This window comes from Lytechinus pictus, chromosome 12, assembly GCF_037042905.1.
Source record: "Lytechinus pictus isolate F3 Inbred chromosome 12, Lp3.0, whole genome shotgun sequence".
Lineage (NCBI taxonomy): Eukaryota > Metazoa > Echinodermata > Echinoidea > Temnopleuroida > Toxopneustidae > Lytechinus > Lytechinus pictus.
In genome coordinates this window covers 1,630,255-1,655,094 of record NC_087256.1, presented here as the reverse complement: position 1 = coordinate 1,655,094, position 24,840 = coordinate 1,630,255, and the positions used below count along the sequence as shown (strand labels likewise).

The 24,840-nt window shown below is 34.6% G+C and overlaps 1 protein-coding gene and 1 non-coding gene across 2 annotated transcripts; both read right to left on the bottom strand.

Annotated features, from left to right (window-relative positions):
- On the bottom strand, window positions 1-23,936 carry LOC129273343 (coiled-coil domain-containing protein 125-like). The gene is made up of 12 exons (XM_054910365.2): window positions 23,738-23,936; window positions 21,692-22,224; window positions 20,114-20,184; window positions 14,237-14,323; window positions 9,921-9,992; window positions 9,349-9,434; window positions 7,905-7,987; window positions 7,235-7,350; window positions 6,017-6,127; window positions 5,198-5,405; window positions 4,422-4,585; window positions 1-3,402 (listed from the first exon to the last, which is right to left on the bottom strand). The coding sequence occupies exons 2-12, from the start codon at window positions 22,050-22,052 to the stop codon at window positions 3,295-3,297; spliced, it is 1,467 nt and encodes a 488-aa protein (XP_054766340.2). The 5' UTR covers window positions 22,053-22,224; window positions 23,738-23,936; the 3' UTR covers window positions 1-3,294.
- Window positions 10,210-10,398, bottom strand: LOC129273711 (U2 spliceosomal RNA). The gene has a single exon (XR_010295384.1). It is a non-coding gene; the product is annotated as a U2 spliceosomal RNA (small nuclear RNA).
- Window positions 23,937-24,840: the final 904 nt, after the last annotated feature.

The window sequence follows — 24,840 nt, the reverse complement described above, 5'->3', positions numbered from 1 at the left end:
AGTCATATTTTATAATGCATTCAAATGATTCAATACTTCATTCCTGTTTTGACATTGCAGAATAATAAGCCAATAATTACTGTTAGTTGACATTGACGGAACAAAGAATTATTTGTGAAGCTTTTCTTAATGCTTATTTAAATGCGTTTAGAGCCAAGACATTACACAAATTCATTATTCACTGTGACAGTCAATCAAAGCTGTTAAAGGAGAATGAAACCCTTGAAACCAGCTGAATCCATATCAAAGAGAAAAATCAAAGAAACATATTGTTGAAAGTTTGAGGAAGATTGAATGAATAATAAGAAAGTAATGAGCATTTGAATATTGAGATCACTAATGCCATGTAGATCCTCCCATTGGCAATGCGACCAAGATCTGTGATGTCACACACGTACAACTCCCTCATTACTTTAGTACTTATTTCACTTATATTCTCATTTTTATAGAGTCTATCACAAGGTGATGTGTTCTCTTTATGAGAGGACAAGTACAGAGGTTTCACAACATTATATCATTGATGAATCGTTTGTCATATGATTAGAATGAGCAAAAAGAGATGTTTTAGGGTATATTTTCAGTGTCCAAAAGGGGAGAGTTGTTCATCTGTGACATCATAGATCTTGGTCGCATTGCCAATGGGAGGATCTCCATAGCATTAGTGATCTCGACATTCAAATGCTCATAACTCTTCTATTGCTAGTCCTATTTTACTCAAACTTTTGTTGATCATATTCTTTGATTTTTCTGCTTTCACAAAAGCTAACTTGCTCCAAGAGTTTCATTCCCCTTTAACTTGAGAGATCATTGTAAAGAACACCATCTACAATTAATCACATGACATACTCTTAACCAATCAACCAGCAACATTCTAAGCATGTGAAATACAATTCATTAACTATAACAAATTCTCTATATAAGACATATAATATAATAATAATTAGATGAACAGGTGACGTATTTAAATATTTTCATATATACATGTACGTACTGTCAGTTGTTATTAGAATGTCATTAACATTGTCAGCATATAGGGAAAAATATAAGAGACTTAATACTTCAGCTAATTCAACCACCCAACACTTATTAATTTCAAAACTCAATATCTCATCTATCGTCTACAGTGACTAAGTTGACATGTTCATATCTAGCGTTTGTTAAAAAACAAAACTGAGCAATTGATCATAATATAAAATCAATCATAATAATCCATCATACTATCAGTCACTAGGCTTTGTGTTATGAACCCAAGAACATGTTAACACCAAGGAGGTAGTGCAATATTGTAAAGCCCCCCTCACACCTAACCGAATTGCCTGAAATATGCCTTGCGATGGCTGGCGAAAGGATATTAAATCATATTTACCCTTCGTGTTTGGGTTCGTACACCTTCTGAACTACAGCTGCTATTATTCAAATTCGCGCGGAAATTTTGAACATGTTTAAAATTTCCAGACGAATTGAAAAATTGTTGGTCATCTGTTTGAATTCGCATCTCTTATTTAGTCTGAGGTAATCGTTCGTTTATCGTTTGTGTGTTATTGTCACGCATAGTCCCTCATCACGCTTTTGATGAGGGACTAGACATACAAGAACGCTCCATGACGAAAACCTCCATTTGAGAACACTATACCCCTGTTTCCCTCTTCATCAATTCTCTTCTCCAAGTACGACAAACCCTAACTGCCCCCAAGCAAGCAATTTAAGTATCAAAACACCTGTTTCTTGACCTCGGTCCGAAGATAACACAACAGCCCGGCATATACAGTCACAGCAGGGGGCCACACACGATGGGATGCATGCGCAGCGCTGAGCGCGGTCCCTGCAAAGCATGCCGTCATTTTTATTCGCTTACTTTCCTTATTTCGAGGTCGATTTTCTTCGTTCGAAATTGAAAATGGACTAACATTGGATTTCTGAATGCAATATGCCTTTGAAAACGTGATTAAATATCGAATACAAAAATTTCATTCCGAAGGTCCTACTACAGGCAGAGAAGTTTTACGTAATAGCACAGCTGTTGTTTATCATTTCGTCCTTGGCTCAACGCTCATATACTGGCCTGTGGAGGTGAAATTGAGACAGCAGGGATTACCTGGTCAAGCAGGGTTTTTCAGGGCTTAGAAATGATTTTTGGGATTTCCAAACGTAAAATGGGGTATAAACCCGCAGTTTGCAATCTGAACTGCGGTCTTTCTCCAAACGGGGGTTTGACGTAATGCAATCTATTACCTCGTCTTCGTTTCTAATCGCACGCCATATCAAACCATTGCTCACTGTTCGTTCATCTTATTTGGTTATATCAACCCTTCGCTCGCCTTCGGCTGCAATTTACTCAAAGGGGTGAACCGAAAGATCAATATCTTTCGCATGTCATATTAATCCTTCGTTTACCTTTCGTTGATAAAATTTGACAATAGTTACTGATCGCATGATTTGACGGAAATTTTATTTGAAATTGTTGAATTTGCGTGCATTTCTCCCATTCGTCACCCTTCGTCAGCCTACATTCGGTCAGGTGTGAGGTGGCTTTTAAAAACAATTTTATTCACAAGGGCATGTATTTAAAGGTCATGTGGTTTATAGGAATGGTCAATAGGAGAGGATGTCCTTAATCCAAAATCATGAAAGAGCTATGACACTCAATTTTAAACTGTTCCACTGAATGAGAACAATAGCTTTATGATAAACCCAATATAAGAGGTACAAAACATCCAATTTCCATTTGAGTGTGTTATGAATTAAATTAATTAGAGTAATCTGGATAATACAGAATTTCACATAAACATGCAATTATTTAGAATGTCTGCATTCTCCACCAAAAGTACCCATTCTTCAGCCTTTAAAATAAATAATTATGCAGCCATATAACATATCACTAACCTGTCACTAAGTATGATGTTACCTAAAACATCTTTGGCACAAATACCTAATTATGAAGTAAAGCACATGCTTTTATACATATATTTAATATCATAATCAATTTATAATGAATATCAAAATTTGAATTGAATGGAGAGAATGGACTCTCACTGGATGTGAGATACATGAAGTTCCATATACCCAGCTTTATTAGGGTTATAAGCTAGTGAAATCATGGCATTTCAATGGCTGATAGAATATCTATACCAGCTTGCACTACTAAGTCCCTGATCCAAACTCTCTTGAACTGAGGTATTATTCTCAAAGGCCACTTACAGACTTACAATGATTTTACATCCATTACTGACAGTAGAGTTTGTTTTTAAGAGCCCCCAATCATTTTTGATACTATTTGAGGTAATTCATCTGGTATTAAAGATCACTGTATTTCTTCATGGTTGCTTCTAGATCTTGAGTACGTCTTGCTAACATCTTGGTAACCAACCGCTGGTGAGCTAAGGCTTCACTTTTATCATTCAGCTAACAATGAGGGAAGAAAAGGACAAGGAATGTTGTCATGAATGTGTATAAAGGTTGTCTTCAAGATACCTTCTTATTCAAGCTGTGACCTGACAAGGATGAATTTTGTTTGTAGTCCTATTCATGCATTTCTATGTGCAGTGAATTTAACTCTTAGCAGACTTGAATTGTTAAAATTGCTTTGGTGATACCCATATCTCCATGCATACACTATCAGAATTTTTCAATTATTATGATAGTTTCTTCCACAATTCAAAGTCACAAATTAGAACAGAAGTTCATCATCAAGAGAGTATCAATAAATGAAATAACCTTTAAGATATTAAGAATTGTAGGCTCCTTTAATAAAATTAAAAAAAACTCATGAAAAACAGTTTGATTTGTCATGCAGGCAATTCAAGTTGCACCTTGAGAACTACTTGACGTAATATATTTCATTTTCATTATTTACCTCTTCATAGGCTATATATTCAAAATTATCATCTGTATAGAGTGTTCTAGCGATAAATTAAAAGCGCGTATTTTGGTCTGCATCAATTGCCGTGCAGTATCAGAGCTCAACAACGCTCGATGACGTCATAATGAACTACATGCAAAGTCGTATGTCAACAACCAAAATTGATCCTATGAATTTTTTTTTTTGGGGGGGTGGGATAGATGATAATAATTATATTGGATGGATTTCATGAAATACCAGACATATAACTCTCGTTAGGGCCAATATTCCACTCATCTGTGATTCGTGGAATATTTTTCCAAACTCTTGGAATATTTCTGGTATTTTATTCTGAGCCATCCAATATAATATAATTATTACCATATTATTATAACATATATTCTAACCTCAACAAATCACTACCAGAAGAAAAAATGGAAGAAGCATGTCAGATTGAAAGCTTGAAAATCACGAAAGAAAAGGTTGATGAGCATTTGATAGATCATCTGATATATTATCCATAATAAATGTGATATAAATAACACTTTCAATATAACTATATCAAATTTATAGAGATTCCTACCAGTTCGGCCATGTTCCTGATGAGATCAGGCATTGGTTGTGAGACTTGAACCCCAACACTTCTCGACCATTCATGATGGATCTCATCTAGTTCACTGACCACTAGAGCTTGTATGTCCAGTGATTCTGCTAGCAGCTTACCAACATCATCCCTTTGACAATGTCCTGAATTGGATTAGTTTCAAAGAATTTATTTATTAAAGTGGTACTCTAGTCTGAAATCTAAATGAATTGAATAACTGGCATAAAATGACACAAGCAAATGCATCAGATACTTGGGCAGAGAGACCATTATGGTTACATAATTTACAAAAAAAAACTTTTATCTACTGTCAAATTTTACAGTCATGTGATTCAACCAAAATTAGAAACAAGGATGTCTTTTACACTGCTTTAGGGGATTGCTGAGACAAGAGTTCAAAAGATCTTACACAGTATGCAAAATATATCATGCTTGCATAAACCTAGATATTATACCACTTTTGAAACTCTTTCCAAAATTCTTCTACATTAGATTAAGTGGTTATATAGATGTTAGTCAGTCTATCCTGTTTAGCTAGTTAAATATACATGTAATCTGAAAAGCTGAGGATCTGCTTTTCCAGACAACAATAACTCTTAATGTGCAAGTGAAAAGTAGTTATATGAAATTCATGTGTATTAACTGGTGTCAATTAGAGACAGCATCAGGTTAAGACTAAAAATAAAACTAGAATTTCTTTTTGGCTGACTTATATTTTTTATTTGGGCAGACCCATATATACAAATCTTCATTACCATTCTTTGACGGCGTCTTCTTCATCCATGGTAGGAGAGGTTTTCTCCTCATTCCATTCTTCTCAACGTCTTTTGCAGCAGAATGAGGAGGGGAGTCGGCAAGCTCTTTGCTCATCGATGAGTTTCGGTTGAGTTGTTCTTCAAAGGCTTTCCGGAAGGCATCGGCTACGAGGTAGGCTTCCTTGAGACTCTCATTTAACTTGAAATTCTGTAATTCATGGAGAAACAGCAAGGGAAGATTAAAAGAAGTTAAAAAAAGCACAAAAGAGGACAAATAGAAACAATGCTTGGTAAACATGGTCACACATGAATAAAAAGTGAACTGTTTCAACATAGAGTCACTCCTTGAATGATACTAAAACATATTTTAGCTTTTTCAGAACCAATTAGCTCAAACAAATAATACCAGTGTATAAAATTTATCATTTAACACGAATAAAGTCATTCTCATTCAAGCTGGCCAAGTTGCTAAAGCAACAGATCTGACACTACTTTCTACAATTACTATAAAATATTACAAGGTAATTTGAAATTTGACAGATATTTGATGTCCTTGATAACAAAAGCAAGAGTGGATCCAAGTATTTGTCTATAATTGCAATGAAATACAGGCTTTTCAAGTTGCAAATGTAATATGCATATACAAATCATTGGCAAAAATGAAAATACTCAATATTATAACAACCTTATTTCCATGAATAAAATACAGGTTGGACACGTGTTCTAGATTTCCTCATATTTCAATTTGCTGAGTAGTATGTAGTATTTCCCCACTACCACTATCTTGTTAATAAAACACAAATTTTTCTCACTACTTACCTCATCTTTGAGCAAACTGTTATCTTTTTTTAGTAAGGCAGCTGTCTTAGCACACCGGCAAGGCTCTGGTTTATTACCACGACACAAGCACGAACCAAGCACGGCCATTTGCTGAGGGAATAAAAAATCATGTGAACGTGGTATAGTCAATTTAACCACTTCAGATACAGGGCACACATATTTAGCATCTGCTATGTATTACAATACAGCAAGAAAAATAAACATTTTCATTTGATTGTTCTATGCAATGACCATGCTAATGTGTGATAATTCAAAATCAGTCATTGTAAAGTTTGTCTTATTTTAAGTCAGCCATCCCTCAATATTGCATATTAGCATGGACATAATAATCAAATTCAGGATCATGAATACATGTACTATGCAAAATGGTACAAGAGGAAGGGTGTATGTGTAGTCAAAATCTTCTAAACATAGTATAGTAAAACTATTCGCATCGAAGGAACATCACATAGTACTATTCTCCCGAGGGCCATCGGCCCGAGGGAGAATAGTACTATGTGATGTTCCTGAGTGCGAATAGTTTTAGCCTGTTCCGAAAATGGGTCATTGTATATTAGTTTTATATCCCTTCCACTCATACTATTTTACTGCGAAACGATTTTTAATAAGTCGATATAGAACAATCGTTGAGAAAATAGTAAGTCTTGCTGTATGGATCGTCTGTTAAGCGAGCGCACCTGGTTAGTGCAGCTCACCGAAAGTTTCCCGTGGCATGCAGTGCAGAGTACCGCTTGGCTGAGCAGCGCTCTGCTCGCATCGCGCTGCACAGCTCTCGAATCGCGAGGTAGGGGGGGTCAAAAAACGTATAGTTCAATTTTTCCCTCGGGAAAAAAATTGACTATGCGTGACGTCAGCAAGGAAAATGAACTATTTCATGGCAAACGTTTTTCGTAGTAAAACTATTCTTTTTCTTCTTGTGTACACTCTCAATACAACAATCTTAAGTAAGGGATATAATACATTATAGTTGTTGATATTTCTTGTCCCTTGACTCAAGAATTAAATAAATCCTAAAGAAACTTCTATGATATAGCCAAAGGGCAATAAATTTGAGTCAAAAGAAGTATCACACACAATAACACAATCTTCTAATAATTTTCAAATTTTGTTTTCAAATAGCTCTCCTTTATTTCAATCAATCACCTCATCTAGAATCAGCTTCATTCTTTTTTTTCCCTTATCACTCTGGTGACCTACCTCAGATATTGAGTTGTTTAAGCAAGCATCATTCTTGGAAGACCAATGTCTGTCGTACTGCAGTCTCTCATTTGCATCCATCATAGCCAATAGTTCATCCCTCTCTCTTTTTAAAGCTGTAAGGTAAAAAAGATCATTCCATAATCAATCCTTCGCTTTAACTAAAAGCAACTTTAAAGACAACCTTGCAGAAAAAATTGACACCTCATAAATCAGTAATTTAAGAAAAAAATGTCGCAAACACATAGTTATTCTATATAGCCTGAAAGAGTATCTTTTCTCAGATAATTTGATATCATATTTATGTTTATGTGCTTACACTTGGACAATGTAAAATTTGATTTATGCCAAAGTAAGGCAATGGCTGCAATGAATGAATCTAGATACCAATGATATCATAATCCTACATGAGTTGCAGCAAACATCATTATTGTAGTATTATGATATCCAACTGTACATGCATTTGAAATTCATTTATTCAGGGAAGAAACTGATGAGATACAGCCTTGGCCTACCACCTGTGTCTCCATCTTTAACCATATAGGCTTAAAAAAGTGTATTAAAAGTGTGGAACTCCATTTTTTATTATGCCTTTTCTTGTGGCTGCTAAAGATGTCCCTTTTTCAAATAAGCCATTTTGAATCAATAAATGAATTAAAACTAAACTCACCCATCTTGTCAGCATGTAATCGTCTGACCTCATCGGACCTGGCCTGTAACGTTGCCATGAGGGCAGTATTTTCAATACTCAGCCTGAAAAAATAACACCTCATGAATTATGTGAAAATTATCTACAAGACTTTTCATTCAACACTAAGTGATAATTGTATAAGGTGATTCCTTTCAAGAATGTAACTAAGGGCACTTGCTGACAATTGCGCCGATGTATCATTCTTCCTCCATTTCCCATTGATATCTTCTTTTCTAAAGCAGCATTGCAATTCCTATCATACACTGTATAAGCTGTTATTTTCGCGGATTTCGCAAATTGCCAATCGGCCGCAAATTTAACAACATGTGAAAATATTGAAACATTTAGTAATTGGTGCCAATGTCCCCAACAGCAAAGCTTTGCTATTGCAAACATCCTATGTAGTGAAAATATGGAGATAAGCACCTAACTTTATTATGTACAAAAAATAAGGTTGAAAAAGTATGGTTTGTAATTCAAAAAGTTAGCTAGAATTTCACTTTTTTATTTCTCAAACAAAATCAGAGCCTTAATTATTTCCTGACAAATGTTTATCAATATTTATTCACTCACTGCAATATTACAATGTATTTTCCATAAAAAAATAGATTTTATTGTCATCTGGTTGACTCTATACACATGCATTGGGAGCTATTTGCATACTCATTAATATTCACAAGTCACATGACCATAGGTTTTGAGGGTGTAAGATTTTGTTCATAAAATTCAACATTTTTGCACTGAAAAACCAACATTTTAACAAATAAATCTAACAAAACACAACTTCCAAAGATTACTCTTACAGATCAAACTGTGACTGAATTTTCAGATCTAAAGATACAAAAAAGTGAAATTCAAGCCACTTTTTTCACACTTTGTAACTGTTTTTTTACAGGGACATATTAACATACAAAAGACACATCAGCTTGGGAGTTTTGAGGAGCATATGTTTTGCACTATTTTTGCTTCTGAAATGCTGTGAAAATATTTGGTAGATCTTCTGATGATCGCAAATTCAACACTCCGCGAACCCCCGCAATTTGCGAAAAATTCTGTACGCGAAAATAACAGCTTATACAATACATGCATGTCTGACTCTGACCACATGACTTGTGTAATTAGTTATACTTTTTGGGTTCATATGAAAATGTATGATGCTTTAAGTAAACATGAGAGTTTTGGGCACAACAATGTTGGTGGCAGGGTATTTTGAATGAGGGGGGGGGGGGTGGGCTGAAGGTGACATATTTCTTTCCTCTCTCAATTACATAATACATGTAAGTGGTATATAGAGTTACAAGAACCAAACCTCACTTCTTGATACTCTTCTTTCTTTTTTTTCTTTTCCCATATCTTTTTCCCTTTTTCAATTCTTGAGAAAAAAGTCATAGGTAGGTTTATCCCCCATCCTCTTTAGTCTTACCTATCAAATCTTTCAGCCCATGTCTGCTCACTGAACATAAATGAACTTGACTTGGCATCCAATTCAAACTGTAACGCATTCACCTCCTACATATAACAAGAAAACATGGAAAATATAAACATGAAACAGGACAAGGAAAAGCAGAAAAAGATAAGTAAAAGAAATAACATCTTTGTGAAAAAAAAAAAAACGGGAACAGCATTATTTAAAAGCTCTGCTTTCAGTTTGTTTCCTTTTTGCCTCATCAATGAATAATGGATAATGAATTTTTATCTGATATATACATTGTTTGTTTTAAAAATTGGGAAAATAAATCTGAATTGAATGGATATTAAACCATAATTAATGAATATATGATAACTGAAATAACAGTAAGTTTCACATTTGAAGTAATACACAGTAGGTTTAATAGCCAGTACAGGTCTTTGAATTTAAAATAATTTTTATTTCTTTTAATAGTATAGAAAAAGTTCTGTTTATTTCGAAAATAACAACAAAAACAACAATGAATTAACAATACAAGCAATATTTAATAACAAAGATGTATGAACAGTGTGGAATTATGTCAATACCTTTTGAAGAACTTTGGCTTGATCTTGTACTGTATTGATATTTCTTTGTTTCTCAGCATTCAATGCAGCCACCTGATGGAGGAAAAAAGAAGAGAGAATCCCTTCTAACTTTTAAATAATAGTTAATTGTTGTTATTGACTAATGTTCTTCTGGATAACAAATAGAATGTAAAAATGATCTTAAGAGCAATAGTCTACCAATTCAATGCAAAAAGAGTGTCATGCAACATTTTTTAAAACATAAAGACAATGAATAAAATAGTAGTGAAATGGTAGAATGACATACACCGTATGGTCACACACGCAGATGTATTGATAATGCAGGCATGATCTGATTACAGAAATAATAAATTTAATTATATAAAATCCTAAATATCATAGATTGCTATACTATTACAATCAGGACAATTTTTTTTTATAGGGGCAGCGCTACATGGGACTACTACACATGATCATAGCCAAAAGGCTGAGAAGCGATGTGACTTTTCTAAGTGGTGAAGTAAATACTGAAGAAATATAAAGTGTGGTAAAAAATAAAGAGGAAAAGGGAAAAAGAATACGGTAAAGAGAAAATAAAAGAATAAAACAGTGGAGGAAAGGAAAAGAGAAGCATATTAACAACAGATGTCTGAAAGAACAATAATTTATGCAATGTTTTGCCCAATATCAAAATACCCAATGTCACTTCCGATAGCGGATAACAAGAATCTAAGAATATTTCATCCTTGCACTGAAGCTTTAAGATCGTCTTACCCTGAAGAAGGAAAAATTATTAAAAATTTACTTTTCAATGTAAATTTTTGCATATTATAAATTATATAATTATATTGTAGGCCTACCCCACACTAGATTTAAGTGCCTAGTACTGACACAAAATCACCTCTAAACCAGTATTAATGTATTTGAAATAGAAATCAGAAAAAAAATCCCATATAATATGGTTAATTTGATAACTCTATGGCCCGTATTCTGAAGTCAGGTTTAACTTAGACCATGGTCTAACTCTGTGCTAAAATTATTGGAAGCCAAAAGTGTCAAAATTTGTATTAAGTTGCATGTTTCTCATGTTTACTCTGCTCTTTCCTGATTCATTGATGGTGAAGACAATCATCTATTTATACTTCCTAGATAATTATGAATTATTTGAGAGCCAAATGAGCTGAAATATGATATCTATACTGTTAGTGATTTATGTATCATTTGGCTATCCATTCTTAAACCACAACTTTAAACCTGAGTTTAAGTTAAACCTGACTTCAGAATACAGGCCAATGAGTCCACAAAGTCACACAAATATTTAATTACAAGAATCTTGAAGATGATCAGAAATATGAACAGATGAATGAAACAAAAAAGCCATGTGTCTCTTTAAAATTCACAAAGAAGAAGGACTGGGCTGTGAATCATTATAGCCATATACCATTTATCCATGCCTGATTTACTACATGAAGTAATATCTCAACATTACAAACATACATGTATAAAAAGAAAACCCTAAACCACAATATGCCACACGACCTAAAGAACAGAATATTGACTAATAGCAAACAAATTAACTGAAAAAATACACTCACACTAAAGTGCACTCAAAGTACAGAATTTCACGCCTCACGTATTTTATATACATGCACATGTAGTACAATGTTTGTAACACTTGCACATTTGTACTTAAACATCTGCTATTTTAACACCTCTCTGTATTTCTCTATATTGAATTCTAGCAAGGAATGTACTTGGTCATGCCACTAATTTGCAAACTGATGTTTGTTTATTGATGAGACCAGAGATCCTCTTGACTCCATCTCTTCTTGCTAGACAGCGGATAATAATAAAATTCATGGGTTTAACGTCAAGAGCTACAAAATGTAGAATTAACATGAAGATGATAAAAAAGGAACTGGTAATAAAGAACTTGTGCCTGGTGTACAAAAGAAAATAGCTCTCATTTCTCTCATAGATATATCAAATTCTAGATCAGCAAATGCACTTGGTCATGCCAATTATTTGCGAGCTGATTCTTGTTTTAATATATGGTGATACAAAATGAAAGGATACATGAAGGTGAGGACAAAGGAACTGGTATCTGGTGCTTACAAAATATGAAGATAGCTCTGAATCCAAACATATAAAGCTTTATGATGTACACTCAGTTCATCAAAATGATGCACTTTGCTTGTCTAAGAGATGCCCATCATTAAATCTAAATGTTTAGATGCACTAATTTAAATTTGGTGGAGTGGGCCGTAGGCGATAGGCAGACTTTATACTCTGAAAGGCTCCTATGAGCCCTTGTAAGAAGATGGTTTATCATCAGCAATACTTTGATTAATTTCATTAATCTAGCTGGCTCAATCATTCCTCCTTGAGAATTTTCTTGATACAGGAGAAACCCTGTTTCTATTATCCCTGCTGAGGAATTAGAAGAAACAAATTCTTACTGAATCAAATTAAGTGTGGAATGTGACCTGGGCCCTCTTGCATAAAAGTTAATATAAATGAAAGTTACTAAAATTATGTTCACTTTATTAACTACCATGGTAAAATTGCTCAATAACCAATCAGAATCAAGGATTCCATGAAAATTACTTATTGGATAGAAAAGTTTAAACCTGGGGGCTGTTTCATATAGCTGTTCGTAAGTTAAGAGCAACTTTAAGAACGACTGGTGATCCTTTCTTACGCGCTAAAACATCGCCAATGAATATGCCAATGAATATACCACATACCATAAGGATCACTAGTCGTTCTTAAAGTCGCTCTTATCTTACGAACAGCTTCATGAAACACTCACCTGGGCCTAATGAGCATGCACAATGTGGGCTCAATGTTTGTATACAGAATGTGACGGCTTAGTGTCATTAATAAATTGTTTTTAATTTAAAAAACTAAGTGCATAAATTTCCCCTTGGAACTTAGATAAAATACTGTCTGGCTTTAATTGAAAATACTGATGATGATGCACAGCATTTGTATACCGCCATATAGCTGTCAAAGACATTCAAAGGCGCATTTTTGGAGGAGCCAGCCAATCTGGGTCGCCTAGAAGGGCGCGCACACAGAACTGTGACCCGCAGGTCTCTCCTCCCCGATATAACTGATTGGGGGGATGCAGGCGGACCACTTCACGGGTGTTTCCCACTACTCTACCCCTAAATACTGGCTCAATATCGATTAATACTTTTATATGTAATCTAGGAAATAACACGGTAACTGCATCTTTGCTAAAATAATCTTCGGATCATTCTAAGAATTTGGGCTGATGTAGACTGGTCTACAGTGATGCATTTTTATTTGCAGGTCATATTAGATCTCTCATGGGTGCACATCATAAATCTTATGTTATGACTCTCGCTTTGACAGTGTTATTTTCAAAGTTAATTAACGTTGAATCTGTTAGTAGAAGAAATCTGAATACACCTTATGGATAAAATCAGAAGGAAAATTTAAGTCACATTGCAAATTTTCATTTTTAACAAGTTAAAATTATTTTCTGAGCTCTTTCAAGATTGTAAATTTTTATACCTGAATTTAGGATTCTTGCCAACAGTAACTGAATTAAATTGACAATTCCAAATTCAATTACAGTGCATTTCCCTTTCTTGAAAATAATGAAGATAAAGAGAGAGGAGGGAACATAAAGCAATAGGTTTTTATAACAGCAGGAACAACAAATTCAATATAAAAGTTTCTATTAATGGTACTTCTTCATGTGAACTTTTTAACATTTTTTTGAAAAGTTGAAGGAAACATGACATGAAGAATCAAATAATACTCACATGTGAAAACTGTTGAGAGTTGTAAAGGAGGAAATTTGCCAGCATTTATAAGAAATGGAAATCAAAATAAATTACTAAAAAAGGGTGATAGTGAGATAGTAATCAAGACTGTATAGTTGGACTCTGAATTTACTCTTGATTTACTTTCTAAGGCAATCCTTTAATTGGTGAAAGTTCAAAGTTAAAGTTTGTTACCCTTCTGTGGGAGAACTCTTAAAACATATTTTCCTTTTTTCCCAAAGAAGTCACATTTATTTTATTCTTGCTACCATGAATCTTCCTTCCTTTTTAGTTCAAATATATGATGTAAAATATGAAATTATGATGATTGCATACACACTGTAGTTAGAACTAATACAAAGCAAAATATATGTTTTTGTGAATAAAATCTCTATTTTTTATTATTATTTTTTTTTGGGGGGGGGAGGGAGGTACATTCTATTGTAATTATTCAGTATATATACTAGTGGTTCTACAATCACGATTCGAAAGGTTCTACTTCTCTCTATTGTAAACCTCTAATAATAATGACTGGTTTACCTGATTTTGAAGAATGCGTATTGCCCTGTACTTGCTGTCTAGTTGAGATTTAGAAGCTTCCAATTCACTTTGTAAAACTATTACTTCCTACGATTGAAAAAAAAAAAAATTAATGTATAATGAGGGAAACGGTATAAATATCTTCTTTGAAAGAAATGATGACATCACTGTAGGTAACTTTACTGCGGCAGCCCGAACACGTACTAAAGACGTCGTGTCGAGGTCCCCGGGGCAATAGGTAACTATACATTGTTAATCACTTTATTCAGGTTTCTTTTTCTTTTGTTTTTAGTAAAATGGTAGGCAGATAGAACACATACATTGCAATATTGATAATCGTTGTCTAGACGACAAGTGTCCATTCCACTGTGTAACAGGGAGAGGCTGGAGGAGGTAGTATAATTTAAAGATAAACAAAGATGGGAGGTTGGAGTTATTGGAAGACTTTTTGCAAAAATAACAGTACTAGAACATATTTAACATCTAACATAAGTTTATGAAAAACACTACACTGTAAATTTCATATGTCTACATGGCTAATGAGCCAAAATTGAAATTCATAGTACATGTACATTAAAATCTGTCCTATTAATAATGCACATATTTTCATGTTCTCTTTAAGGGTAAAATATGTACAATTTGATTAATTCATACATTTAGCAGTTGGCAGGAAAGCTGGTGAATGTAGTGTGTTAAACTATGAATATACACAACTAGGTAAACCCCATCAAAGCATTTAAATGAAACCATAATAATCAACAGTTGCACAGATGGTTAATATCACTCTGATAACAATAGCCCAATCCTGTCCTATATTGATTGATAACACTTGGGAAGTAAAAATAAATAAAATGCATCCTCTTTTTTATTGGCACTTGGTGGTACTGTCAACTAACTTTGTTAAATTTTTGTTTGCATTCCCTAATTTTCTAATAAATGAGATGCACAGAAAAAGCTATATATTCTAAAAGTAGGCCTATATCAAGGCTCGACATTAGCGGTGGCGCGGGGCCACCAGAAATTCACCTCGGGCAACCATTATTGAAAAAATGTTAAGTTTTGGTGGCCGGAATCGGGCAACCAATTATTTTCAAAGTAGCGCAATTTTTCTCCCGATTTTGCATGCATTTATCAACTTTCTACATTTCAAATTGCAAGCCAATTCGTCATGCGCCCTACACACAATTACACACACACAAGGATTGCATAGTCATGGAGGAAAGGAACATCTCAAAGCAGTGGAGATTGTACAACGCCTACTTAGCTTGTTGTATGCGAGCAAATGGGAGTCTGAATGTCAAACATTCCTACCGTTGCACACAAGACATATCATCCAAAATGTACCGTTGCACGGCTTTAGGAGGTGACGTCACAATACGATTTAATTCATTGCGCTCAGTAAAATGAAGGTGCAATACGCGTATAAGCCTGCTGGCTAAATGCGCAATGCTGCCCATGGTCAGGTGCGCTTGTGGGATTTTGCTTTTTGCTTTCTGTTTCGATTTTTTTGCTCCTTTTCATAGATTACTGCAGGGAAAAACTCTTTGTTTTTTCACATTTTTGCTATATTCCGAGGCGTTGTACAACACAAATAGCGAATATTCTTATTCGTGCAATGGTGCGAGATTTTGCATTCGGTGAAAGAAAGAGACGCTCTATTTCTTTCTTTCACCTCATGCGAAATCTCGCACCATCGCACTCATGCCTATTTGCTAAATTTGTATATTGTACAACGTCTACTTAGCTTGTTGTACGCGAGCAAATGGGAGGCTGAATGTCAAACATTCGTACCGTTGCACAAAAGACGTACCATCCAAAATGTACCGTCCAAAATGTACCGTTGCACGGCTTTAGGAGATGACGTCACAATACGATTTCATTAATTGCGCTCAGTAAAAATGAAGGTGCAATACGCGTATAAACCTGCTGGCTAAATGCGCAATGCTGCCCAATTAAGAGCATGTGCACTTGTGGGATTTTCCTTTTGCTTACAATATTTTGCTCCCTTTTCATAGATTACTGCAGGGAAAAACTCTTGTTTTTTCATATTTTCGCTAAATTCCGAGGCGTTGTACAACACAAATAGCGAATATTCTTATTCGTGCAATGGTGCGAGATTTCGCATTCGGTGAAAGAAAGAACGCTCTATTCAACTCGGCTAACGCCTCGTTGAATAGAGCATCTTTCTTTCACCTCATGCGAAATCTCGCACCATCGCACTCATGCCTATTCGCTATTTGTATAATATCCAGCCGGCCGCGCCGGCCGTCTGGCGTTAGCTTTGCATGCATGAAAACACTATTCAGACTCAGGGAGCTACGATACAAAATGTTGCTGCTAAGAAATCTTCCACAGAACTTTGAAAATCTATGTCAAAGTCGCATTTTACACCAATGAAATGCCCTTCTACAGTAATTACTAAAATCTGGTGTAACCTGATTGTTTGCAAGCATGAAAAAGAGGAATTATGACTTCTCTTTTGACTAAAAAAAAACGATTTCCAAATACATTAATACACATAAAACACATAGGTGAGTACATCACAGTCCCACGTGTGCATTTGTATGTATGTTGATACTTGGTTTCTTTCGAAGCTGTGTCTTTTCTACCCAAAAATAAACAGACAGTTTCTTTCTTTCTTGTTTATAAATGACTTCTTAAACCACTCTTGGGGAAGTAAATATTTTTGGAAGGCATTTCATTGATATGAAATGTGAATTTTTCTAGCATTTTGGCAAATATGGGGAAGGACTTTTCTCACTGTTTTTTCCAGATATAACTGTTGCCATTTTCTTATTTTTTTTCCTTTCATTTTTTTGTATAGTGGTTAAACCATTAATACCCCTTCCCATTGAATATGCCTGATTAAAGAATATGTTTCTACTGAAAAATAATAATAAATTTCCCCATTTTTTTATTACTTTTGTTTTATTAATTTTTCTTTCATTTTCTTTTTTTTGTCTAAATTTTTTTTCTTCCTTTTTTTTCCTGTTCTTTGTTTTTTCTTTATTTTCTTTCTTTTGTTTTATTTCACTTATTTATTTTATTATTTTTGTTTTCTTTTTTAATATACTATTCTAAAAATTATTTTTGTTTGTTTCCCCCTTTTATGCATTGTTCTAATAATATGCTATAAGAGAAAATAAACTGTATTTGGGGCCTGCATAATCTCGGGTTTAGGATTCAAAAAGGAAGAAAGGAAAAATCATTGTTTTGTACATCTATCTGAGTTTGCTATGCACTATTTATTTACTTTACCATTATGAGTGTGTGTCTATACAGAGATTTAAAAAAAAGTCCACACAACCTGGGAACAATACAATTCTTTTATTCTCTTTCAATCATTTCATATTTACAATGATAGAACAATTTATATATTACCACAAATCAATTAGCACAGTAAAATAACAGCAAACAAGATAACATACAAGATGTACAAAGTGAAAGTAACTTAGTGGTAGTGGCTGCAGAATTAATATTTCAAGTTTGTTTTATTCATTTTTAATTAATGTTTTTCTTTATATTTTTCGGGCCACCAAAAAAAATTATTTGAAAGTTTTGGTGGCCCGAACGGGCCACCACCAAAAAAAGTTAATGTGGAGCCTTGCCTATATGATAGCAATACTACCACACCTAGTAGAAGTACACTGATTATTACGACTGCAGGCTATAGAACATGTATTTCACAGGTACCAGTATATATTTGTTAAGAGATTAAATGGTATTATCACTTTCCTTGTTTAGATTTAGCATTACAGTGTATGTATAAGAAAACTGTTTAAATTCACAATTCTTCTAAATAAAAATATAACTATAAACTTAAATGCACTGTATATAGCACACCCACATTCATTATAGTTTTTGTAAGTATGACTATATTCATGAATATAACAAAAGGAACCAATGTTTGTCAGTCAACCGATACTTCCACTATTTTCTAAGATGGACAGAAATGATATATGCCAACCACTAGCAGATCCAGGGGGAAGCCGGCCTGTGCCCCCCCCCCCCTTTGAGAGGCACAATTAAAATTTGCAATGTAAAAATGACGTTCAAACAGAAGTGTCCCCCCCCCCCCTTTAAAAGTGAAGACCTTTTTTTTCTTCAAATTTTTACTGGGGAAAATGTGCCCCCCCCCCTTTGGGAAAATCCTAGATCCGCCCCTGATGCCAACTTATAACTTGTTTCAACTAATTCTATCTGACATCACAGGCTCACTACTATCATTGTTAACTTTGCTAATAACAATTTTATAATTTTCCTTTACCCAAATCAGAAAACAGAATATTTTCAGCAGTCAGCATGCTATCCAATTCATAGGTGCATGATGCATCTAATATAATACTCTTCCCCATCAAATGAACTTATTGGAAAATATTGATGAATTCACAAAGCCCTTAAGTTTAAAGCATTTTCCCAGACTATCTGTAGCTTTCAGTTCATATCTCTAATCTTACCTGTTTTATCTTGTGTATACTGTAAGTATTACTGTTTCACATTTTGTTAATGTCTTTATTGTACGTCAATTATGTAAGTTTTTCCTTTCCTGCTTTATATATTTACTATACTAGGGAGTAGGGACCCCTCTGTAAAATAGCCTTGATTATGTTGCTAACACAGAAGGGTGACCCCTCTGTCTTTTTACTGTTTTTAATATCATCTCCGTTTTTAATTGACAGAAAATAAATACAATACAATAAATCAGTGATCCTTTTCCATCAAAAATGTACACATACTTTCAAGGTATTCTGACAAAGAAAATCAAATTGTTGTATGCATACAAAATTGCAGTTGTTTTAAACCAAAATTATACACCAGTTGGTCATGCTGAAATGCAAATTATTTTGTAACAAAGGACAATATAATGAGAACAAAAGAGAAAACAGTATATACATATATCATGCTTTTTATCTAAAAAAAAAGAAACAAGCAAAGAAATGAGCATAAGTTCCTTTTTATAATTGAGTGCATCACATCAGAAATCTACAAAGACAATCTGAGACAGAAAGTATTTTCTATTACTTATATTCTTATTCTAAAAAAATACAGTGTATTTCAAATAAACAAGGTTATACAAATTAAAAGTTATTGCATTATTAAAATAAAAATATTTTAAAGACTTTATTTATAAAGTTTTGTCCAATATCATGATCCAAGAAGTTTTCTTCAAAGTCCTTGTGATCAATGTTCCAAGAAATACTTTAATCAAACTTCATCACAGAATACTTCTTGACATTCATGTCTGATAACAAGTGTGATTAAATATAAATTATGCCACTTGTAATGATTTCAAAATAACTTCAAACAGAATCCAATGGCTGCCAAGTGTCTGTACTCTCTATGTTATTTAATATAAAAAATGTGGCAAAACATTCTGGAGGTAAAAATAAGCTTGTCTTTCAAGCCAGATACTGGGTGTTTTTCCAAGCAATGAGAATACAATGCCCCACATATGCTTCTCTGATTTTGTGATCTTCAATGTGATTGTTTTTCATTTTCACTTAGAAATTCATGATTTCACAAAGTTATGTTGCCAGATCTAGATCTATGATGATGGAGTGACCTTTAATCTTGATTTTAGGGACTTCCAAATAAAATGAGCATTTACTGCGCACAACTAAATTCATTTATTATTAGATAACACTTCTTTCATAATACAGGGGGCCATTTCATAGAGCTGTTAAGAGTTAAGAGTGACTTTAAGAACATAAGAATGACTGGTGATCCTTTCATAAATGGTAAATGATATTATTTAGCGCGTAAGAGAGGATCACCAGTCGCCCTAAGCAAGGATCACCAGTCGTTCAACTTACAAACAGCTTTATGAAACACCCCCTGGCCTAAGACCCACTTTCCATTAGTTTAAAACTGACTTACATTTGATGCTTCTTGGAGTCTGTTAACAATAGATTGCTGGACAGCAAAAAATGAAGCAGGAACAGCAGACCCTGTCAACAAAATGATTAGTAAGATCAGATAAACATCACATGAAAATAACATTTAATCACTTCATGAATTAATAATATTTTTCATTCTAGTGTATCACTCATCTTTATAATGTTAATAAAAGTGCATATTTTTTATCAGACTGTTACAACAATTTCCAAATAGAGAATACTTTGTTTTTATTTGTATGGTATTTATTTAGTTTGATATTTTAATAATTCCTTATCTGATTCATTTAATTTTCCGGGAAATAAAACAATAACTAATAGTTACTATCGCAAAAATCAAGCAATCAATCCTTTATTCATTTTATTTAATTTCAATTCAAATTTGATTTAAAGGAATTCAAAGGAATAATAAAAAATATCAGCTTTGCAGAGATGCTTCTATTTTTTTCTTTTTGGGGGAGGGGGAGGAACTATCACCAAATATACAAAATTTCAGAGAAAATTGCGCCTGAAAGTGTTGGCATACTTTGCGTGCACTTACATATTACCGCCCCCTCCAAAATTAAATCCTGGCTACGCGGTTGCCTGACATTATATATTGGTTTTAACAAAAGCATTTAAATGAGAGGCTTTTGATAGCAAAATCATTTTTGATGAATACACATCATGAATAAATGAATTATGAATCAATTTCAGAATATTGTGATTCCATGCCTCACAAGTTATTAATATATATTCAAGAAATTTCAATTTGTTTCACAATGATTGGTCCTAAAACCATTATGATTTCAGGGTGAACTTCCCCTGTAATGTCATAGATATAAATACTCAAATTGAAAGACAACGTATTCAAGAGAAATTTGAAGGGTAACTGATTGAAATTTGCTTTCAAGTTTGCATGTTCAAATGACTGTAACAGGTATATGACTATGAGAAATTGCTGTATATTTTTACTGTCAAAGATGTGTTTTATCATTTGGTTAATAATTTCCAGCTACATGTATTACTAGAAATGGTGGGACATATTTTCTTAATGACTCACAGCCACCGACTGCAAGATTCTATTAAAAATTCAGAGTAAGAATTTTTCCTGGAATAGCCCCCCCCCCCCAAAAAAAAAGTACTGCAATTAAACAACAATTGCTACCGGGAAATGTCATTCAGAATTTGTGTAGAACGAGAAGGTTAACATTAACTCATGATAGACTGTAGGATGGGGGGTCAGGTGTCCGGACACTTTATATTTCTGAAGCCTTCTTTTTTGTCTTTGGAATACACTAAAAATATGAATTCAATAGTTGTAATCGTCTTCTATTTTGTTCTCTATAATATTTCCTAACATTTTATACTAAAAATTTATGAAACTTTGCTTGTAATTTTTTCCAAATGACTTTCTAAAATTGATCGTCCGGACACACAACCTGTCCGGACACACAACATCTGGGTATACAGAAGTGTTTGAATTAATTTCCAAATGAACTATTATCATATCTATCTATCTATATCACCATTATTCATTTGGAAAAGAAAAGGCAAATAAATAATGAAAAGTCAGGAATACCTTTTACATCAGCAGATAGCTTTATCTTGTCCTTCTTCTTGAGGAAATCTGTGATGTTTTGACTGTATAGAACTTTCTGCTGTCTGAATGATGTTCCCATTGGCACTCCTGCAAACTCAGGAATCTCCTCCCTTTCATTCTCACCATTTCTATCCCTTTTTATTGCTGAACCTAGACTGTTGCTCCTCTTAAGTCTCCTGCTAGAGCCATTGCTTTTTCTTACCACGTCTGGTTCTTGTTCTCTTGATTCTGAATTGATTTGTAGGTCTTGTTGCCGAGGCGATAAGTCCACATCTTCAGTAGATGTAGAAATAGCTCCAGGTTTCAATCCTTGACCAAACCCCAAGTCTCCTTCTTCCATTTTTGAAGTAAAATGTTTCTAAAGCATTTTCAGAAGAAATTATATCCAGTTGTGAGATAGCATCCTCACTCACATGAAACAATATTTTAGGCACTTCCGACTGCTGAATTTAGAGTCCAATTTCGCCTGGAAGATAAAATCTCCATTTCTGGTCATCATTAAGACTTAGACCCTGCATTGATTTAAATAATAAGGAAAAATTAAGAAAATGTTAATGTGGAAACAACAAACAATAATAATTTAAAATCAAATTATTATTAACTAGGTGTAGATCTACACCTCTAAAAGTTATATTGCTACTTGCACATTAACCCAGGGAGCTCCGGCCCGCTGTGCCCAGGGGCTTACCATGTATTTGACCATACTCACGGGACTTGCATGATTTATGGTCTAAATATTTCTCCAAATGAATTGTGAAAACATAAATTATGCACTTACCGCGATTATATGGATGAAGGTCTAACGAGTGGCAGTTTCCTGACATCGAGGCACATACTGGAACTTCAAAAAAACGAAAAGTTCTCTCCTTCTTTTACCCCCGTCTCGATCGGCCATTTTTGTTATGAATCGTAACAAAATGGCCGATCGAGACTGGGGTAGGAGAGAACTTTTCGTTTTTTTTAGTATGGTCAAATACACGGTAAGCCCCTGGGCTCCGGCCCGCTGTGCGGGCCGGAGCTCCCTGGGTTACTTGCACATCAGATATATGCTGGACTGTCTGATGTATCAATTATCATCGTGATATTCATGGTGTGTGTATGTTCCCAAGTCAAAGCAGTTTCCCTTAATCTTTAAAAATGAACAATTGAGAAAACATACAACCCAGCATATAATAACACAACTACAAACTAAAATATTCTGAGTAAAAAAATGATGAAAATGTAATTAAATGTTACATTTCAAGCATTCATGTATAAAAAAAAAGGGCCTCAAAAAGACAATATGGGGCCTGGGGTCATCAACTTCAAGCAGGCTTGCCCCGAAAACATCTCCCGAATTGTGTGATAATATATTTTGCTTTAAAATAGATATCAGGGGATTTTGCCATGATTGCATTGTTAACCCCCTATTATCAGCCTAAAGACAAAGTAATGGCAACTGCACGACCGCGAGCCGTCTGTTTAACTTTAACAAGGAGAAGAAAAAAATGTTTAAAAACTCATCGAAACAGACGGCTGCCAGCTGTCTACAGTAGAGGCGCTGGTCAGAAAATTGGGATCGTCCCAGAATACAGGGACTGTCTCAGTTTATAAGGATTTCTTCACACAAGAAATCTAGGAAAGTTCATTCACCTGTCAAGTGCCGACACCAATCAAGTGTGCTAGTCAATGTAAACATATCAGGTTTCATAACAAGATTATTGGAAGACGGTAAGTCATGAAAAATAGACGGCGAACTGGGGGGAATTGAGGTCACTGAATCTATTTTTAGCACTCTCAATTTCCGTAATTGCTGTCTTTGTCCCGTAGGGAGAAGTGAAAAAAAAACGTCCCCATAAACAAGGACAGTCTCAATTTATCAAGACATGATTTGTCTTGGTTTATGAGGATATCCTTGTTTTCTGGGACAATCCCAGTTTTTGGACCAGCGCCTCTACTGGTCTAGGCAATGCTAATGGCCTGCCTGCCGAATGACTCCTTCATTGTTTCATTTGATAAAAGGAAATTTGCCATTACGATATTCACCTATTCACTTGCTTGCCAAAAAGACACGCACGACGAAGGCCGGCCGAAGGCGCGGCAGGGATAAAGCAGCGGATAGTGGCCTTCTGGAGCACGGGGCTTGCCCGGCGCTGTCATCAGGTACAGTCCGGTGGGTCCCCCAGCAATAGGCGGTGAGCCTTGTGTAGGTAGCGCGAGCAATAACAATAACATGAATGCGATCATCCTGGAAGAAAATCTCTACCATAACGTTAGAGATTTATTTTTTAGACTTAGATCTGTTTAATACTTATATAACAATTTTGTTTTTTATATTATTTTAAATATTTAAAACCTATAAATTATATTTTTACGTGATTATAATCTAGCATGAGTTATTCAGGCCGCATTATATTGATTTGTGAATATAATTTTTAGTTGGCAACTACCCTCAAGTACACAAATTCTAGTGTAGACCTTTAAAATATTATGAGTCATTCAGAATGACGTGTCGACCGCTAGCGCTGCGCCCACGCAAGCGACCAATTAGCGCCCGATCACCACAGAAATATGAAAGAGCTTGTAGTGTGTCTTCAAAAAGGTGCAAAAGACGGGAAATGTCCTCTTTTCTAGATGAGATACTGTCAGATTTGATTTATTTTCTATTGCTTCGCTCACAATGTTCATAATTTAAAAATTTCAATTGCTAAAAATCAAAATGTATCAATATGAGAGCTATGCCTATCATTATGAGGATTTAATGATAACTAACACTCAAGATACATTCATGCGGGATTTCGGTAAAGTGTCCTTCGCATATCGTGAGTTTATTGTCCAACCCCATTTGTAGGAGTGCCTCTGTACATTGCCTCTGTATCATATAGAGGGGGCCTCGCGGGTGGCGTAGGGGGGGGGGGGATTGTGCAATAGGGCCCACGGCAAAAATTATCACCCCTGACAGGGGCGGATCCAGCTTTCGCCAATAGGGGGGGGGGGCCGAAAAATATTTTCATCAACATTTTTCTCGATTGGCCGCTATAATCTGATTTTTTTTTTTTTTTTTTTTTTTTTGGGGGGGGGTTCAGGGGGTAGTCCTAAATAGAGACTGAAGTTTTAAGTATATGTTAGTTTTTATTGTTATAAACTAG

What these genes read in the sequence shown, in the direction of transcription:
- LOC129273343 (XM_054910365.2), bottom strand. Translation starts at nt 22,052, where the DNA reads ATGGAAGAAGGAGACTTGGGGTTTGGTCAAGGATTGAAACCTGGAGCT. An exon ending in GCTATCTGCTGATGTAAAAG is followed by an intron (nt 20,185 to 21,691) that starts GTATTCCTGACT and finishes TTTTGTTGACAG; the next exon opens with GGTCTGCTGTTCCTGCTTCA. An exon ending in GACTCCAAGAAGCATCAAAT is followed by an intron (nt 14,324 to 20,113) that starts GTAAGTCAGTTT and finishes TTTCAATCGTAG; the next exon opens with GAAGTAATAGTTTTACAAAG.